General features: G+C 41.5%; 1 protein-coding gene across 7 annotated transcripts in view; it reads left to right on the top strand.

Annotated features, from left to right (window-relative positions):
* STS (steroid sulfatase) overlaps positions 1 to 15,232 on the top strand; it is a 527,011-nt gene that overhangs the window by 183,110 nt on the left and 328,669 nt on the right. For 2 of the 7 annotated variants that reach the window (XM_012437565.2, XM_021674463.2), the window contains one exon: positions 10,919 to 13,436. The exons of the other annotated variants lie outside the window; for them this stretch is intronic. In XM_012437565.2, the coding sequence (XP_012292988.1) occupies positions 10,919 to 11,292 (374 nt within the window). In that variant the 3' untranslated portion in view covers positions 11,293 to 13,436. Of the gene's footprint in view, positions 1 to 10,918; positions 13,437 to 15,232 lie in introns of those variants that run through there. 7 annotated transcript variants of the gene reach the window in all.

The raw sequence follows: 15,232 nt of genomic DNA, 5'->3' as shown, positions 1-15,232 counted from the left end.
GATTTAAAGTGTCAGAAATAAAATATTGAGGGCTGAAGCTGACTTAATGTGATACACCATTTCCAAATTTAAGTTCACCAAGAACTATCCCGTGTTTCAACTTACCTTATAAAAGGACACATTCTCATCCTACTCTATAACTGTTGTAGCAATTAAGAAAAAGCGCATATATGTTAACCATTTCAAGGATATCTTTTAAGTCTTAGAATTTCTTTTCTCTGTGAACACTTCAAATTCTGCATTGCCACAAGATTTTAATAGTTCAGGCATGTAGCCATTGTTTCACTCATGTTCCTGTGAAGCCCTGTAGCAAGGTACAACTTATGTACTTGTAATTGTAGAAACACAGGATGATGGTGTCCTGAGATGAACAGAATTTCCTTTGGAGATCTAGGAGAAGGAGTGACTTATGAGGTTAGAAAAGATTTCATTGAACGTTTTTTTAATTAAATTTATTGTATATCATTATCATTCAGCCACATCAGTAACAGCTTAACTTCCCTGGTCATTTCCTTTAGTGGAAAAAATCACCACATAAATAGATTTTGTGTTTTCCAACATAGTCTATTAAACATGTATTTTCTTATGAAACTCCATATTACCTTATAGACAGTATCAGACAATATTTGAGATAAACATTCACTTTTCAACCAAAGTTACAGAATGTCTGATCTAAGATGACACTAATACCATGGAAGAAAAAGTCCTGGTCATTACTTTTGATAATTTGCTATAACTCAAACTTAATTCCTTATAGAGCCAAAGTAAATCAAAATTGAATTTTCTTTCTTGAATTAAAAAAAAAAAAAAAACACCAAAAAACTCTCTGTGTCTGAGTGCTCAAATGCCCTCTTCCAGCTAAGCTTGGCGACCAGCTTTTTCTGATCTTTCTGCCAGAGGTCACTTCTGATCTTTTCCCCTTGCATTCTCTGTACTACCATTTCACTGATTTTCTGCAGTATTTTACACATCTCTTTTCCCCGACTTCAACACAGGGCATCTCTCAGTTTGCCCGGAATGTCTGCCTATGTCTCTAACCCCCTACCAGATTTGCTTTCATGGGCTGTCACACCTGATATTTTCTACGTAGACATTTTAGTTCTAACCAGGACATGCAATATTTAGCAATTTTTTGTGTCTTCCTTACTTTCATCTATACAAAAGTATTTTGTAGGTGGTTATAGATGTTTCCCTTTGTTAACCTCATGTTCTTGAAATTTGTCATCTCTTTTTGTGATCATTATATATCTTTTGAAGACATGCTTGATGACAGTAAACACTGATGTTTGTTGCATATTTACTGTCTGCTGGACACTTTGTCAAGAACATTGTATTTGATATCTCATTTAATCCCCTGAATTATAAGACATTATGATTATGTTAGTTTCAGATTTGGCTGTAACAGAAAACAATAAAAAAACATTAGTTTATATTAGAGAGGAGTTTATATCTGCATCTCATGGGTAATGTCCAGAGGTAAATGGTCCATAAAGTCTCCGGGGTGAAGAATTTTTCAATCAGCTTTTCCACCTCCTGTAGAATGTGGCAGCTACATCTTCATGGTGAATGATGGTTGTGTCTACCTTAAATGCATACAATGGGGGGATGGATGGGAAAGATGAGAAGGAAAAAGCACATGGCTACTATTTCCCAAGGAAGATAGACTTTTCTTAGAGACCAGAAGTTGGTCACCTGTTGACACCTAGCTTCACAGGAGGCTGCAAAGGAGAGTTTTGTTATGGGTGTCCATGTACCCAGAGGAACACTCAATGGCTATGGAAGGCTGGGGGAACAGCTAGCTCTCTCTCCTCCCAGTGTTATTTCTCCCAATTATAGATGGAGAGACAGAGGTAGAAGGTCACATTATTGGCATACAGTCACAGAGTTGATGGCCAAGTTGGGATTTGCAACCAACACTGCTTTTGAGTCTGTCTCCCATTAATTGAAACATCTTCTCCTAAGACAGTATGTTCTTTTACTCAGTTATAAATCATGAATCCTCCACCTATGGTGGATGTGGACATCTCCGTGTCCCCATGCACCGAGTCTATAATTCATCCACATCCTCTTATTCCCCAAATGTGGATATCCTTGGCATCATCAGGTCCCATACTCCTTCTACTGGCTCCATCCCTGATTCTCATCCTCTTAACTGCCCTCATCTCTCTCCATGAATGTTCTTTCCTGGAGGGCAAATGACTTATGCCCTCTGCACAATTCCTGGTGACTGCCCATTTTTGACACCAAGCAATTCCAAAGTAAATGTACTTCCAAGCTCTCTGCCTTCCTCACTCCGTTATCTTCCATGATGATCAGGTGGTAATCTCTGGTGCCTCACAGCAGCCTGTTGGTCCTTCAAGCTGGAGGTGGTGCAGAGCCATTGTGTGATTTCAGTCAGGATGCTCCAGGTAGGTCCCGAGGAGACTGTGGAGTGCTTTTGGCTTCTTGTCTGCCCATGCTGGATTTCATGATGACAGCTGGCTCTTCCCCCTTTCCATCCCTTTCTCCTAACAGCCATCATCTCCTTTATTTTTTAATTTATCCAACTTTTTTTTTTTTTTTGAGATGGAGTTTTGCTCTTGTTGCTCAGGCTGGAGTGCAATGGTGTGATCTCGGCTCACTGCAACCTCCGCCTCCCGGGTTCAAGAGATTCTCCTGCCTCAGCCTCCTGAGTAGCTGGAATTACAGGCACCCGCCACCACGCCCAGCAAATTATTTTGTGGTTTTAGTAGACATGGGGTTTAACCATGTTGGCCAGGTTGGTCTCGAACTCCCAACCTCAGGTGATCCACCCACCTTGGCCTCCTAAAGTGCTGGGATTACAGGCGTGAGCCACCGCACCCAGCCTCAGCAATTTTTTATTGGCCCTCTATTCTATCTAAGATACTAGGCACTACACATTTAGGAGATGTGCGAGATACAGTCCCTGCCTTCAGAGAGGAAATAATCCAGCCAGAGAATTGGAGACCTCAAGGGTTGACTGAGTGGTGAAAACTGGTGAGAGAAACAGAGGAAGACAGGTGACTTCCAGCTGGGAATTCAGACGGGTTCATGGAGGAGAGCATAGCAGGGCTTTGAAGGACAGCTAAAATATCAGTATCAAGGCAAGGAAGGGAAAGTGGAGGAAGAGTCTCGTACATCCTGCACCCACTTTGTTCCAGGTTATATATTCCTGTCCCTTAATATGCAAAACCCAAGCCTTCGTGGAAGGGAGTATTTTGTCCTCAATTACTCAGGCATCATTTGGGAAAGGTCGTGTTGCTCTCAAATTGCCTGGCTGTGAAGCACGTGCACCCAGCCGCCAGAGCTGCTTCCTCATCCTTCTCACTGTTGTCTATCATGAGCTCTGGTGCTGCCAGCTGCAGGAAGCAGGCAGAACTTATCTACTGTCATCGATTATATATCAGCCAAGGGCTGAATAGTTAGGGAGTTTGGGCTATGGTAAACAGATAGCAGTAAACCTCTAGGGTCAGAAACAGAGCTTGGGGCCAAGATGCTTTTGGAGAGCATACATGTATTAAGTTAGAAGACATGTGATCTATGGTGGCTCAGTTGTAAACACATTGTAAAATCTTTGGGTCCATGAAAAGATTTGAGGCATTAGTGTGGGGTGTCTGGATGAGACTAGGGGAATGTATGAAACAATTTTTTAGGTGGATCACAGGAGTCAGGAGGGCACAATGGGATGGGTTTTCAGACATCAGTTCAGTAGATGACATCAACTTTTCCGTAAGCTTACTGAGGGGGCAGACCTAGGATTCTTGGTGTGGGGGTTCCTCACAGTGGAAAAAGGGAACAATATGTGAAATGGTTCTTGAAAAACTTCAAGATGGCAACAGAGGTACATGCTGCCAAGACTGAAAACCCAAAATATCTGTGTATGCCTTCTATGATATCTACATGCCATCTTCCAAGCACCCAAAATAAATCTCGCCAAAACTACCAGTTGAACATCATTCATCAAGGGAAGTGTAAATCTGAGTGATACATTAAGAGCCAATGTGTTGAAGCCATGTAGATATATTAATAGTTTTCCATATACTGCAGAAAAAAATGTCTTACAACATGCATTACAGTAGCAACAGATTGAAGGACAGATGGAAACTGCTGTGTTTCTTGCGTAGATTGGCTGCAGCTTTCTGTTCACAGCTAACTCGTGTATAGTCTATACTATAGACCCAGCCTTGTTCTGAGAGCATCACATATAGGAACCAACTTTTAATCTTCAAAGCAATGCTACCAGGCAAGAACGATTATTATGAACATTTAACAGAGGAGCAGACTGGGATACAGAGAGGTGAAAGCAGCTATGCCCAGCATCACATAGGTAGGAAATTGCAGAGGTCAGGATTGAACCTAAACTACTGATGGTCAGAGCTGTGCCCTTAACCAAGCCGGTGGCAGGAAAAACCTTGGCCGAGCACTACCTAGTGCATTCATTCTCTCTCTCTGTCTTTCTGTCTCTGTCTCTGTCTCTCTCTCTCTCTCTCTCTGTCTCTCTCTCTCTTTCTCTCTCTCTCCTACACACCCACCCCCCACGTCTCCTCTTACTGTCTATACAAGTCTCACCCAGCATCAGGCTAAGAAAGGCAAATGCATCTAACTCTTTTATAAAGACATTGCTATCATCCTGGAACAAGAGAGTCCAGGCCTCTGGCACTGTCCGTTCTCCATCATATTTTTCTTGGAAGAGCACAGCAACTCTACCTGTTTATCTCTGCTCCTTCTATACTGCCCTTCGATCTTTGGTCCCTGTTCTGTCCTTTAGAGCTGTTCATTCATTCATGCAGGTTATCACCAAGCCTTAGAGACTTGTGAATACCGTCTGTCTCAATCCAGCTTCTGACTTATTTTATCAAATATAAAGTTTGTCTTATTTTATAGTTTAGCTCAGAGGTTCATGTACAGGGAGTGACGAAGTTGTGCTGTGATAGCCATTAGCCCTGACATTTCAGGGGCTTAGCATGGCAAACATTTATTCTCACTCCTGCTGTAGAACAGAGCTTCTCAACCTGGGTACTATTGACATTTGAGGCCAGATGATTCTCTGTGCTGGAGGCTGCCGTGTGCATTGTAGACTGTTGGGTAGTATCCCTGGCATCTCCCCACCAGGTATCAGTAGCACGTCCACCCCACTGCAGCTATGACCACAAAATGCATCTCCCAACACGGCCAGAGGTTTGGGATATAACTGCGCATTCAATGTGTGTCCATGGTGGGAAGGTGAGAGTCTAGAAGGAGAGGGTTCTGTCATCCGTTTGTCAGGGACCACTCTGACAGAGGCCCCCTCATCTCGAACATCACTAGCAGGAGAGATGCTCCTCTGTGCTGTGGCTGGGAAAAGACACTGGTCACGTTTGGCCAGAAGAGGCCGTGCAGACTCCCTGATTTCAAGGAAGCTGGAAAGTGTTCTGGAGCACTTAGATTATGCAGAGTTCACTGTCCCCAGGAAAAAGGCATAGTCTTGTTTTTGTGACCTCAGGGTTCTAGGTTGGGGGCACCTTGCTTTAGCCGCTTCTGGGTTAGAAGCAGGGGCCGTAATGGCACAGTCGCATTGTGTGATGCCGCTGAGTGTCGATCACGTGTACAGTGTCTTTACTTGTGCCAGACGGGCTTTCCAGGCATGGCTTTGTTTTGTCTCACATGATGGCTCTGAGACTCCTGCAAGGCAGCAGTTTAAACATTCAGAGAGGCCTGGAAAGGAGTGTCCCAGGGTCCGAATTGTGCTCAGCTGTGTCATGGAGTGTTGTGACTGCTCTAAGTACAGCATTCAGAGCACAAGATGTGAGAAGCTTGCATCATTATGAGAGGCCAGAAGCACTCAGGGCCCTTCAGATAAAGACAGAATGAAGCTTCAAGGACACTTTTCAGGAAGATGATGTTAGAATTTGTAGGTGATGTAGCCTGACCCTGTTCCCGGACAAAACCTAGGGTCAGGCTGCTATTTCTCACAGCCCAACAACAAGATGCAGACGAACTGGGGAGGAAGAGAGATTTCTGTAACTGGGTATAGGGAGAAGGCCTGGAAAATATTGCCCAAACCAACTCAAAATTACACTTTTCTGGAGCTTATATACCTTCTAAGCTGTATGTCTGCATGTAAGTGTGCATTAATCTAAAGACATAAGTCATTAACTTCTTCTAATCTATAACTAAGGTCTGAGTCCTGAAGACCTTCCTCTGGAGCCTTAGTAAATGTACTAATCTAGATGAGTCCAGGTTCTGTGGTGATTACCGTTTTCTTGTCTCCTGCTAAATGAGGGAGGTTTGGGGAGTTCCTTTAGACCCCCAATAAAACTTGTTTGTGGAGGTCTGGGAAGTTTCTTCAGACCCCCAGTAAAACTTGTTTAATTCTAAATGGGTCCTGCTAAGAATTCCTTTGTTACCTTGTCATGCTTCAAGGCCCAGGAGAGGCCTGGGCAAAACTCTTGGTGGGCTTTTGTTACGTCCCAGCCTTTGTATAAGGGTGCTGGCTCTCTCAGCTTTTAATATTTAACTTCACCACTCGGTCACTGCTGAAACAGGTGTCATGGAGGCCTGTGGTAGTGAGACCTGGCTGCCACAAACCGACTTGAAGAGGTTAACAGGGAGATTCTGCTAGATACTAAGATTGATTTTTAAGAAGATTTTATGATGTAACGAAAGTTCTTTGCACTCTCTCTATTTTTGTCCTTGGGAGCACATGTGCTCATTTTGGGGACTTCCTTGCAGGGCTCCCACTTCCCGTGGCTGAGTTACTGTAACGCAAAGTAATAGAAATCACGTCTCTTCCTGTTCCAGGGTCAGAAGCCCCTGTAGTCCCCAGGAAATCCCAAGGATCTCAGAGACGTCTTTATTTCCCTTTGTTCATAGCTTAGTTTATTTTTAATAAGATAGCTGTTTTAGGATCCTACGTGGAGGATGCTGAATCAGTTTCTGGCTTAGGCATCAAGTTTTTCTCACTTAAATTCTATTTGCCTTTTTGTCAAATGACAATAAACTTTCTTGTCTCATGAGTTGAGTCACATTTTGTAGTGGTGCTTTTATATGAAAATATGTTTCACCAGATGGGTGATGATTTTCTAAACGTTTTGTTCTAGCGCAGTGACATAACAGTACTGTGTCATATGTCATTGATAGCTTTCACCATTACTTGTGACAATTTGTTTTCTTAATTTGGGGAAGGATTTTAAAAATCTCAGTAGAATTATTGTCCTTATCACTACTTAGACTACTTAAACAAGTTAAAAAAAACCTGTCCACTTTAATTTCCCTGCATTCTTTGTATCAAATTTAACAATTCCTTTTCCAGGTCATTGGATCTCAGTTATAAATGAATCTAAGTTCCCAGTTTGGTCAAAATATTTATCTGTTTCAGTCTTGAGAGAGGAACAGTCTTTTTTCAGAGCAGTAGATGACAATTTTTTTTTTTTTGAGATGGAGTTTCTCTCTTGTTTACCAGACTGGAGTGCAATCACACAATCTCGGCTCACTGCAACCTCTGCCTTCTGGGTTCAAGCGATTCTCCTGCCTCAGCCTCTCGAGTAGCTGGGATTACAGGCATGCACCACTATGCCTGGCTAATTTTGTATTTTTAGTACAGACAGGGTTTCTCCATGTTAGGCAGGCTGGTCTCAAACTCCTGACCTCAGGTGTTCTGCCCTCCTCAGCCTCCAGCTGGGATTACAGGCTTGAGCCACCGTGCCCAGCCAATAATTTTTAAAATACAGTAGCGAATAAACATATATTTAAAAATTTAACATTTTTCTAGTATATGAGGATATTCAAGATGAAGTATGTTATCAAAATAATTTTGGAATACAGGACTTAAATATACCTATGAAAAATATAAGATGATGCTGGGCATGGTGGCTTACACCTGTAATCCCAGTGCTTTGGGAGGCCAAGGCAGGATGATTGCTTGAGCCCAGGAGTTCAAGACTAGCTTGGGCAACATGGAGAGACCACATCTCTACAAAAATTTTTAAAATATAGCTGGGCATGGTGGCATGCACCTGTGATCCCAGCTACTTGGGAGGCTGAGGCAAGAGGATTGCTTGAGCCCAGGCGTTTGAGACTGCAGTGAGTTATGATTATACCACTGCACTCCAGCCTGAGTGAAAATGCAAGACCTTGTCTCTAGAAAATACAAATCAAAAATATAAATTAAATAAAAAAAGATGACTATGCCAGGTGCCTTCTATTTTATCTAGTGACTGAGTTGTACTTTTTATCTTTGAAATGACACCTTTGGAGATGTCAATTCCTGGGTTCCTAATGAATAACAGAACAAGCTCCCAAAGTAGGGATTGTTATCTTGTGAGCCACTGTACAATAAAATATGCAGTTCTGTTTCTCTCATTTGAGTAAATCTAACGTGATCCAGAGAAACAGCACAAAGACTAAGCAATCTACCTTTTTATGAAAAGATTTTAAAAATCCAGATGAAAGGATAAAAAGACAAGGAACCCCAGAACATGCTAAATAATCCTTTAGAATAATTAATTCTTAGTTCTACCCTTGTCTGAACTACCCAGCAACACCATTGCCCCCACCCCCCGGGCCAGGGTGCCTGCATCTGTTGACTGGGCCTGACATCAATCTGATCTTCCAGCTCACATCTGGGGAGGATCGTGCTCAGCTAGTAATGAAGGGATCTGTGTGAGTGGCTTTCAAAAGCAAGTGGAAAATGTAGGCTCTTTACATGAATTTATTCGGGGAGACTGCATTCTCCTGGGGTTTTAAATACACAGAGGCTTGACTCGAATGTCAAGTTCAAAACGCCCTCTAGATTTGCAGCATTGGGAGCCTCAGCAAAAGGGGCTTCCTGGCTCGCTTCTCTGTGTAACCACTTTCTCTCTTGGCTGACCCTGATGAAGGATTCTAAGTGGCTGCAAACAGCAGGTTCTGTCAGCCTGTCTCCAGAAAGGCTTCTGAAGGAAATCTGTTATACCCAGGAAGCAAGTGTGGGATGAGAGGAGTGGATGGGAAGCATCTTAAGGTTACCTGCTGCCTTTTTAAACTCTGCTGGAGATGGTAACCAAGTCCCGGAATTCTTCCTGCAGCCTGGCATGTCTGTGTGTCAGCTTGACCTTATCTTTCTGAAGCAGGTGCACTGAGCCCATGTAAAGTGCACAGATGTCATGTCCTGCCTCGCAGAGTCAGCTACGCCACAGACTGCAGGCATCTCATTATGAATCTTCTTTAATATATTCATCTAAACGTATTCACCTTGCTTCCCCTGTCTTTCTCAGCTTTAAAACACACACACACACACACATACACACACACACACACACACACGAAGAGGCTGACTTTTCCCATCAATAACCTTGTCCAAGGTCAGGGGCGATTTGGGGACAACACAGACCCAGTGACTGGTGGTTTAAACCAATTGCATTAATCTATTTTGCATTTTGATCAGATGATCATGAAATGTCTATAATTACAAAAGTCATCAATGTCATTATATGCACAAATGATCAGGATGACTTCCACGTGGGTGGGGTGCTTCCTAGGAGGAATGTCTCTTTGGTTTTATGTAAAAGCTGTAAGGGCATTCACGTTCTGCACCTGATTCTAGTCAGTTCATGCATTTTAATTCTCCGTTTTTACCTGCCACATTTTTCCTACCCAGGAAACATGTTTAGGCCTCTCTTAGGTGTGTGAGAGCAGGCAGCTCCTCACAAAATAACATTGTCTGATAAATAGGAATGAATCAATTATTTCATAATTATTCATTTGTTTGTAAGTCAGTTTTTCCTAGCAATTTTAGTATTTTGGAGTTTATTGAAATAAAGAACTTACATTTTAAAAACTAACCATCCTATTCTGGCATTGATGAATTCCCCTAATTTGGAATTTCTAACAGCTTTTAAAGGTATACATTGTATACCATTATATTGTAATTTAAAGATTTTTAGTAAGTTTATAGAGTTGAGCAATCTAATTTCAGAACATCTGCTTCGTCCCGAAGGATTATTTCCATTCCCCATTTGTAATCTCTCCTCACTCCCACTTCTAGCCTTATTTAATTCTTCTTTTAATATTTATTTATTGTGTATGTGTATGTGTGTGTGTGTGTGTGTGTGTGTGTGTGTGTGTGTGTGGCTAGAGTGCAGTGGCATGAGCATAGTTCACTGCAGTTTCAACCACCTGGGCTCACACAATCCTACTGCCTTAGCCTCTGGAGTAGCCAGGACTACAGGCACATGCCACCACACTCAGCTTGGTTTTTTCTTTTTTAAATTTCTTATAGAGACGGGGTTTCACTGTGTTGCCCAGGCTGGCCTCAAACCCTTAGGATCAAGTGATTCTTCCAACTTGGCCTCCCAAAGTGCTGAGATTATAAGCATGGGCTACTGCACCTGACCCTCATTTAATTCTTTTTTTTTTTTTTTTTTTTGAGACAGAGACTTGTTCTATCACACAGGCTGTAGTGCAGTGGCAGAATCTCAGCTCACTGTAACCTCCGCCTCCCAGGCTCAAGTGATTCTCCTGCCTCAGCCTTCTGAGTAGCTGGGATTACAGGGACCTGCCGCAACACCCAACTAATATTTGTATTTTTTAGTAGAGACGGGGTTTCGCCATGTTGGCCAGGCTTGTCTCGAACTCCTGACCTCAAGTGATCCATCCGTCTCAGCCTCTCAAAGTTCATTTAATTCTTGATTTGACATTTTTTGAGCTTTCTGGAAACTGAAAACATAAACTGTTAACTGAGGTCCTAGCAAGTTTTAGGCTGTTCCCGCTGGCTGTGTGTGTGAGTGTCTACATGTGGCTTCATAATCTCTCCTATACATATGAACATTGTGCCTGCAGCCTTATGATGTCTTCACCTTCTTAAAGCACATGGCGGCATAATTTCCATATCACTTTTTCATCTGTGGTACATGCAAGGGTGCTTCATATCTAATGCAATTTCCATCCTTTTAAACCACAGGCACATCCATCTGGAAGGCCTTTCTCTTCACCCCCAACTTTGACCCCGTCGGTTCCAATGGATGCTTTTCCACACACGTGTGCTTCTGTTCCGGGAATTATGTCACCCATCATGACCCACCTTTACTCTTTGATATTTCCAAAGATCCAAGAGAGAGAAACCCAGTAACTCCAGCCACTGAGCCCCGGTTCCACAAAATCCTCAAAGTCATGCAGGAAGCTGCGGACAGACACACCAAGACCCTGCCAGAGGTGCCCAACCAGTTTTCATGGGACAACTTTCTTTGGAAGCCCTGGCTTCAGCTGTGCTGTCCCTCCTCCGGCCTATCTTGCCAATGCGACAGAGAAAAACAGGATAAAAGACTGAGCCACTAGCTGTGCCTGGGCACCAGGCAGATGCATGTGGCAAAGCTCACCATCTTCATTATAAACACACACCTGGGAGTGGCACTAGGGAAAGCTAACTCCGCCCACGCCTTGGATTTGGACTCATTCTCTATTTTATTAACTGAAGGCTTGGGCCAGAGCTCAACAGCTACTCAACTGGAGGGGCAAGGGGGATAAGATCTGTAGTATACAGAGAGGAAGATGGTAGGTTTATGCCTTCTCTGTCCAGAGTCTTGGACTCATGGAAAGAGAATGACTAGAGGGGCATTTACAAGGCATACCAGCACAGACAGATGACAAAAAGGTGCAGAAGGCAATCTTACAATAGAAAGGTGCAGGAGGTACCTTTACTCACCCTTCAGCAAATATGTATGTCAACAGTATACGTTATCATTTACTCTATAATCTGAAGTGATGCAATAACCACCATGATTCCTCAGCATAATAAAAAAGGCAATCAAATAAAAGAGAGTTTAGTAATTTAAATATAAGTAACTTTAAGGTGAATGAAAGATATTCTTTAGGAATAATAGATGAGATTAAGTTCCACTTTCATTATTGGAAGGGAAGTCATTATTACTGGTATAGTTAGAACACATATCAAATGCTCTTCATCATATATATAGTTATGCACATGCATACATAAACACACACACACACACACACATACACACGCACACATATAGTATATTTCTTTCCTCAAGAGGGTTAAGATTTTAAAATAGGGACCTAGAAGCTTATCACTATTTAAGTAAAAACAGTAGAAGCTCACAAATAGATTTGTTTGCACAATGATTTTTTTTTTGCAAAATTTTATGGTAACAAAAATCCCAAGGCAAATCTCTCCTGAACTGACTTCCATTCCATAATTTCTATTATTATTCTTGGATTCCACTGTTTTCTTTGGGAGAATGGAAGTTCTGAATTAAAAGTCCACTGTGGAGATGCTATGGTTCAGGGAATCTCTTCTAATGTAATTCAGAATCATTGGCCTAGAAAGTCTCTGATATTTGGAGGGGAACAAAAATCACTCACAAGCAATTCATGATCTATACACATAAGCATGATTTCCTTTAGTTTTAGGCAGAAGTTAGTCATCAGAGAGCAGTCGTGTATGCAAGTTTTGTGGCTGAGAAGTTTCATTGCTTCCAATTCACAATGAGATGAACAATTTTGCTTTCATCCTATTTTCCCCAAATCCCACAAGTCAGGGAAAACTCATAACTGGTCGCCTAGGAGAGGGCCTGATAGTGGCACAGCTGGAGATAGTTTCAAAGTCTAAACCACCAGCCCATCCTGAGGAAAAGCTCCTGTGGAATGTAAAGTGCAATCGTTTCTTCAGATACAAGACTTTCCCCAACAATGTGATTGGATTCCTTTATGGCAAAATCGAGAGAAGCTGCCGTCCACCTGTCTATGCATTCATCTCTTTTGTGGATTTGTCTGACCACTTTCTATTTGCCCAGAGTTTGCTCAATTCCAAGACAGTGCATGTGAATGGAACACCTGTACCCCCTACAATGGTTTGCAGAGAATGCTAGCCATGACTTGGGCTTTCTGGAAGTTGGCTATAATTTCTCTATCCCTACCCCCAACCCTGGGAAGTTGGAGCAGGAAGCGGGTACTGTTGGGCTGGGAGAATTCAACAGCATTTCCCCAGTTACCCACTAAGTTCTTCTATTTAAGGCATTCATTTTGCTTCTCTTTAAAAAAAGAAAAAAAGAGAAAGAAGTGATTCCTACCCCCTAACCCCAGAATTGTTGAAAGCTGAAAAGTAAAAAGGATTCTTCCTTTTAACATGGATTTTTCATTCCAGAAATTGTGGGAGAATTTGTCTTTTTGCTTTAGAAAACATTCTTCTTAGAGAGCGTACTAGCTTACTGATGATATGTTAGGATTGCTACTGATACTATCACGTGGAAACTATTTAAAGGCACTGTTATAAACTTATGCTATAAGATGACAATATTTACTCAAAGTCTAACATATTCAGTGCAAGTAAGACTTTCTGAAAATACTTGATGATATGGGAATGCTGCAGGATTAAATAACTTGAAGAGCTTTTATAGATTATATGAATGGCTGTTTGTGTCTAGAACTATTTAATCTGTAAAAAGTTAACAGCAAATGAAGGATAAAATATATCTCTAGATGCAAATGTATTGAGTTTAAAAGTGCCTCAAAATAATTGAGATCACATTTCAGGGCATTTAGAAATCCGGTTGATTTGTGGTAACCATAATCATCTTAGATATCAAACCATTTACCATCTGAAAGTTTTGATTTGAATGTATAGCAGGAAATTGTAATTCTTTTGTCCGGGAGAAACCTCACAGACCTTCTTTATGGCATAGTTTTGTTTTTTGTCTGTTTCTTTTTGCAGAGCTGGAAGGCATGGCTACATGTTTACAAAGCATCCCATTCATATTACCTCTGGAGTTGTATATCCAAACCTTAGTGGGATGTGAAGCTTTAAACAAATTGTTTCAAAAAATTATTATATTTCTAACATTACATAGATGTTAAAAGTTAAGCAAATAGATTAATGATATATACATAGGCATCATTTTAGAAGGTCAGCAATGCTTCAGGAAAAGCAAAATTGCAATCTACCTATCTATGGGACTAAGAAAGCCCTGTTTTTTCAAAAATGGAAGCCCACTTCTCTGATTTTTCTGAAGGTCATACAATGAAGAGTGGAGGGGAAACACACACACACACAAAAACAAGTATTTGCCTTATCACAGGAATCTGTATTAGGTGAAAGGATTACCTAGAATGTGGGGTTTTTTTATTGCATTTTAGGTTTTGGGGTACATGTGAAGAACATGCAAGATTGTTTCATAGGTACATATGTGGCAGTGTGATGCAAAGTTAAAATAAAATTTTCCTTGGCAATTAAAAATGCTATGCACTATAGTTTACAATAGCAAAGACCTGGAACCAGCCCAAATGCCCATCGATGATAGACTGGACAGGGAAAATGTGGCACATATACTCCATGGAATATTATGCAGCCATCAAAAACGATGAGTTTGCATCCTTTGTAGGGACATGGATGAACCTGGAAACCATCATTCTCAGCCAACTGACACAATAACAGAAAATCAAACACCGCATGTTCTCACTCAGAGGTGGGTGTTGAACAATGGGAACACATGGACACAGGGAGGGGAGCATCACACACTGGGGTCTGTCGGGGGGAAATAGGGGAGGGACAGCGGGGGATGGGGAGTTGGGGAGAGACAACACGGGGAGAAATGCCAGATATAGGTGATGGGGAGGAAGGCAGCAAATCACACTGCCATGTGTGTACCTATGCAACAATCTTGCATGTTCTTCACATGTACCCCAAAACCTAAAATGCAATTAAAAAAAAGAAAAAAAATGCTGTGCACTAATACCATGCTTTCTAATGTGATTGAATTCAACAATGTGGGGAATGTTTACTATATTTCCAGCTTGATGTCAAGTGATGAAGAATACAAGTTCCAGTTCTGCAAAGATTCATCAACTTTCTCAGCTCAAGAAGGAGGCTGAGAAATGCAGAGAGGAATAAGACATAAAATAGCCCTGACCTTGATGATTCAAGAGTGGGGAAAGTCCAGATTATTACCCATCAGGCATACTCTTTAAGGCCTTTTTAGGGGCCTACAAAAATGTTTTAATTTCTTTTATAATCAGAAGAAAAGAAAATGAACATTGGGGATTGGAAATCATATTGGCATTTACACCAACATAGTCATAAAATAGTATGTTAATATGGTTTATGTTTTTATATATTTTTATATTAAAACATATTTAATATGTTTTGCCTTCATGGCCCATGAAAGTCTTACTGGGCCCTGGGGAAGGGATCCTACCCTGGTGAAGCAGCTGCTTTGCTCTACAAACGCCTGGGGCACAAATTTGATTTGAAAAATATTAC

This window comes from Aotus nancymaae, unplaced genomic scaffold (genome assembly GCF_030222135.1).
Source record: "Aotus nancymaae isolate 86718 unplaced genomic scaffold, 86718_ANA_hifiasm-v0.15.2.pri h1tg000058l, whole genome shotgun sequence".
NCBI classification, from domain to species: Eukaryota; Metazoa; Chordata; class Mammalia; order Primates; family Aotidae; genus Aotus; species Aotus nancymaae.
This window is presented reverse-complemented; position numbering and strand designations above follow the sequence as displayed.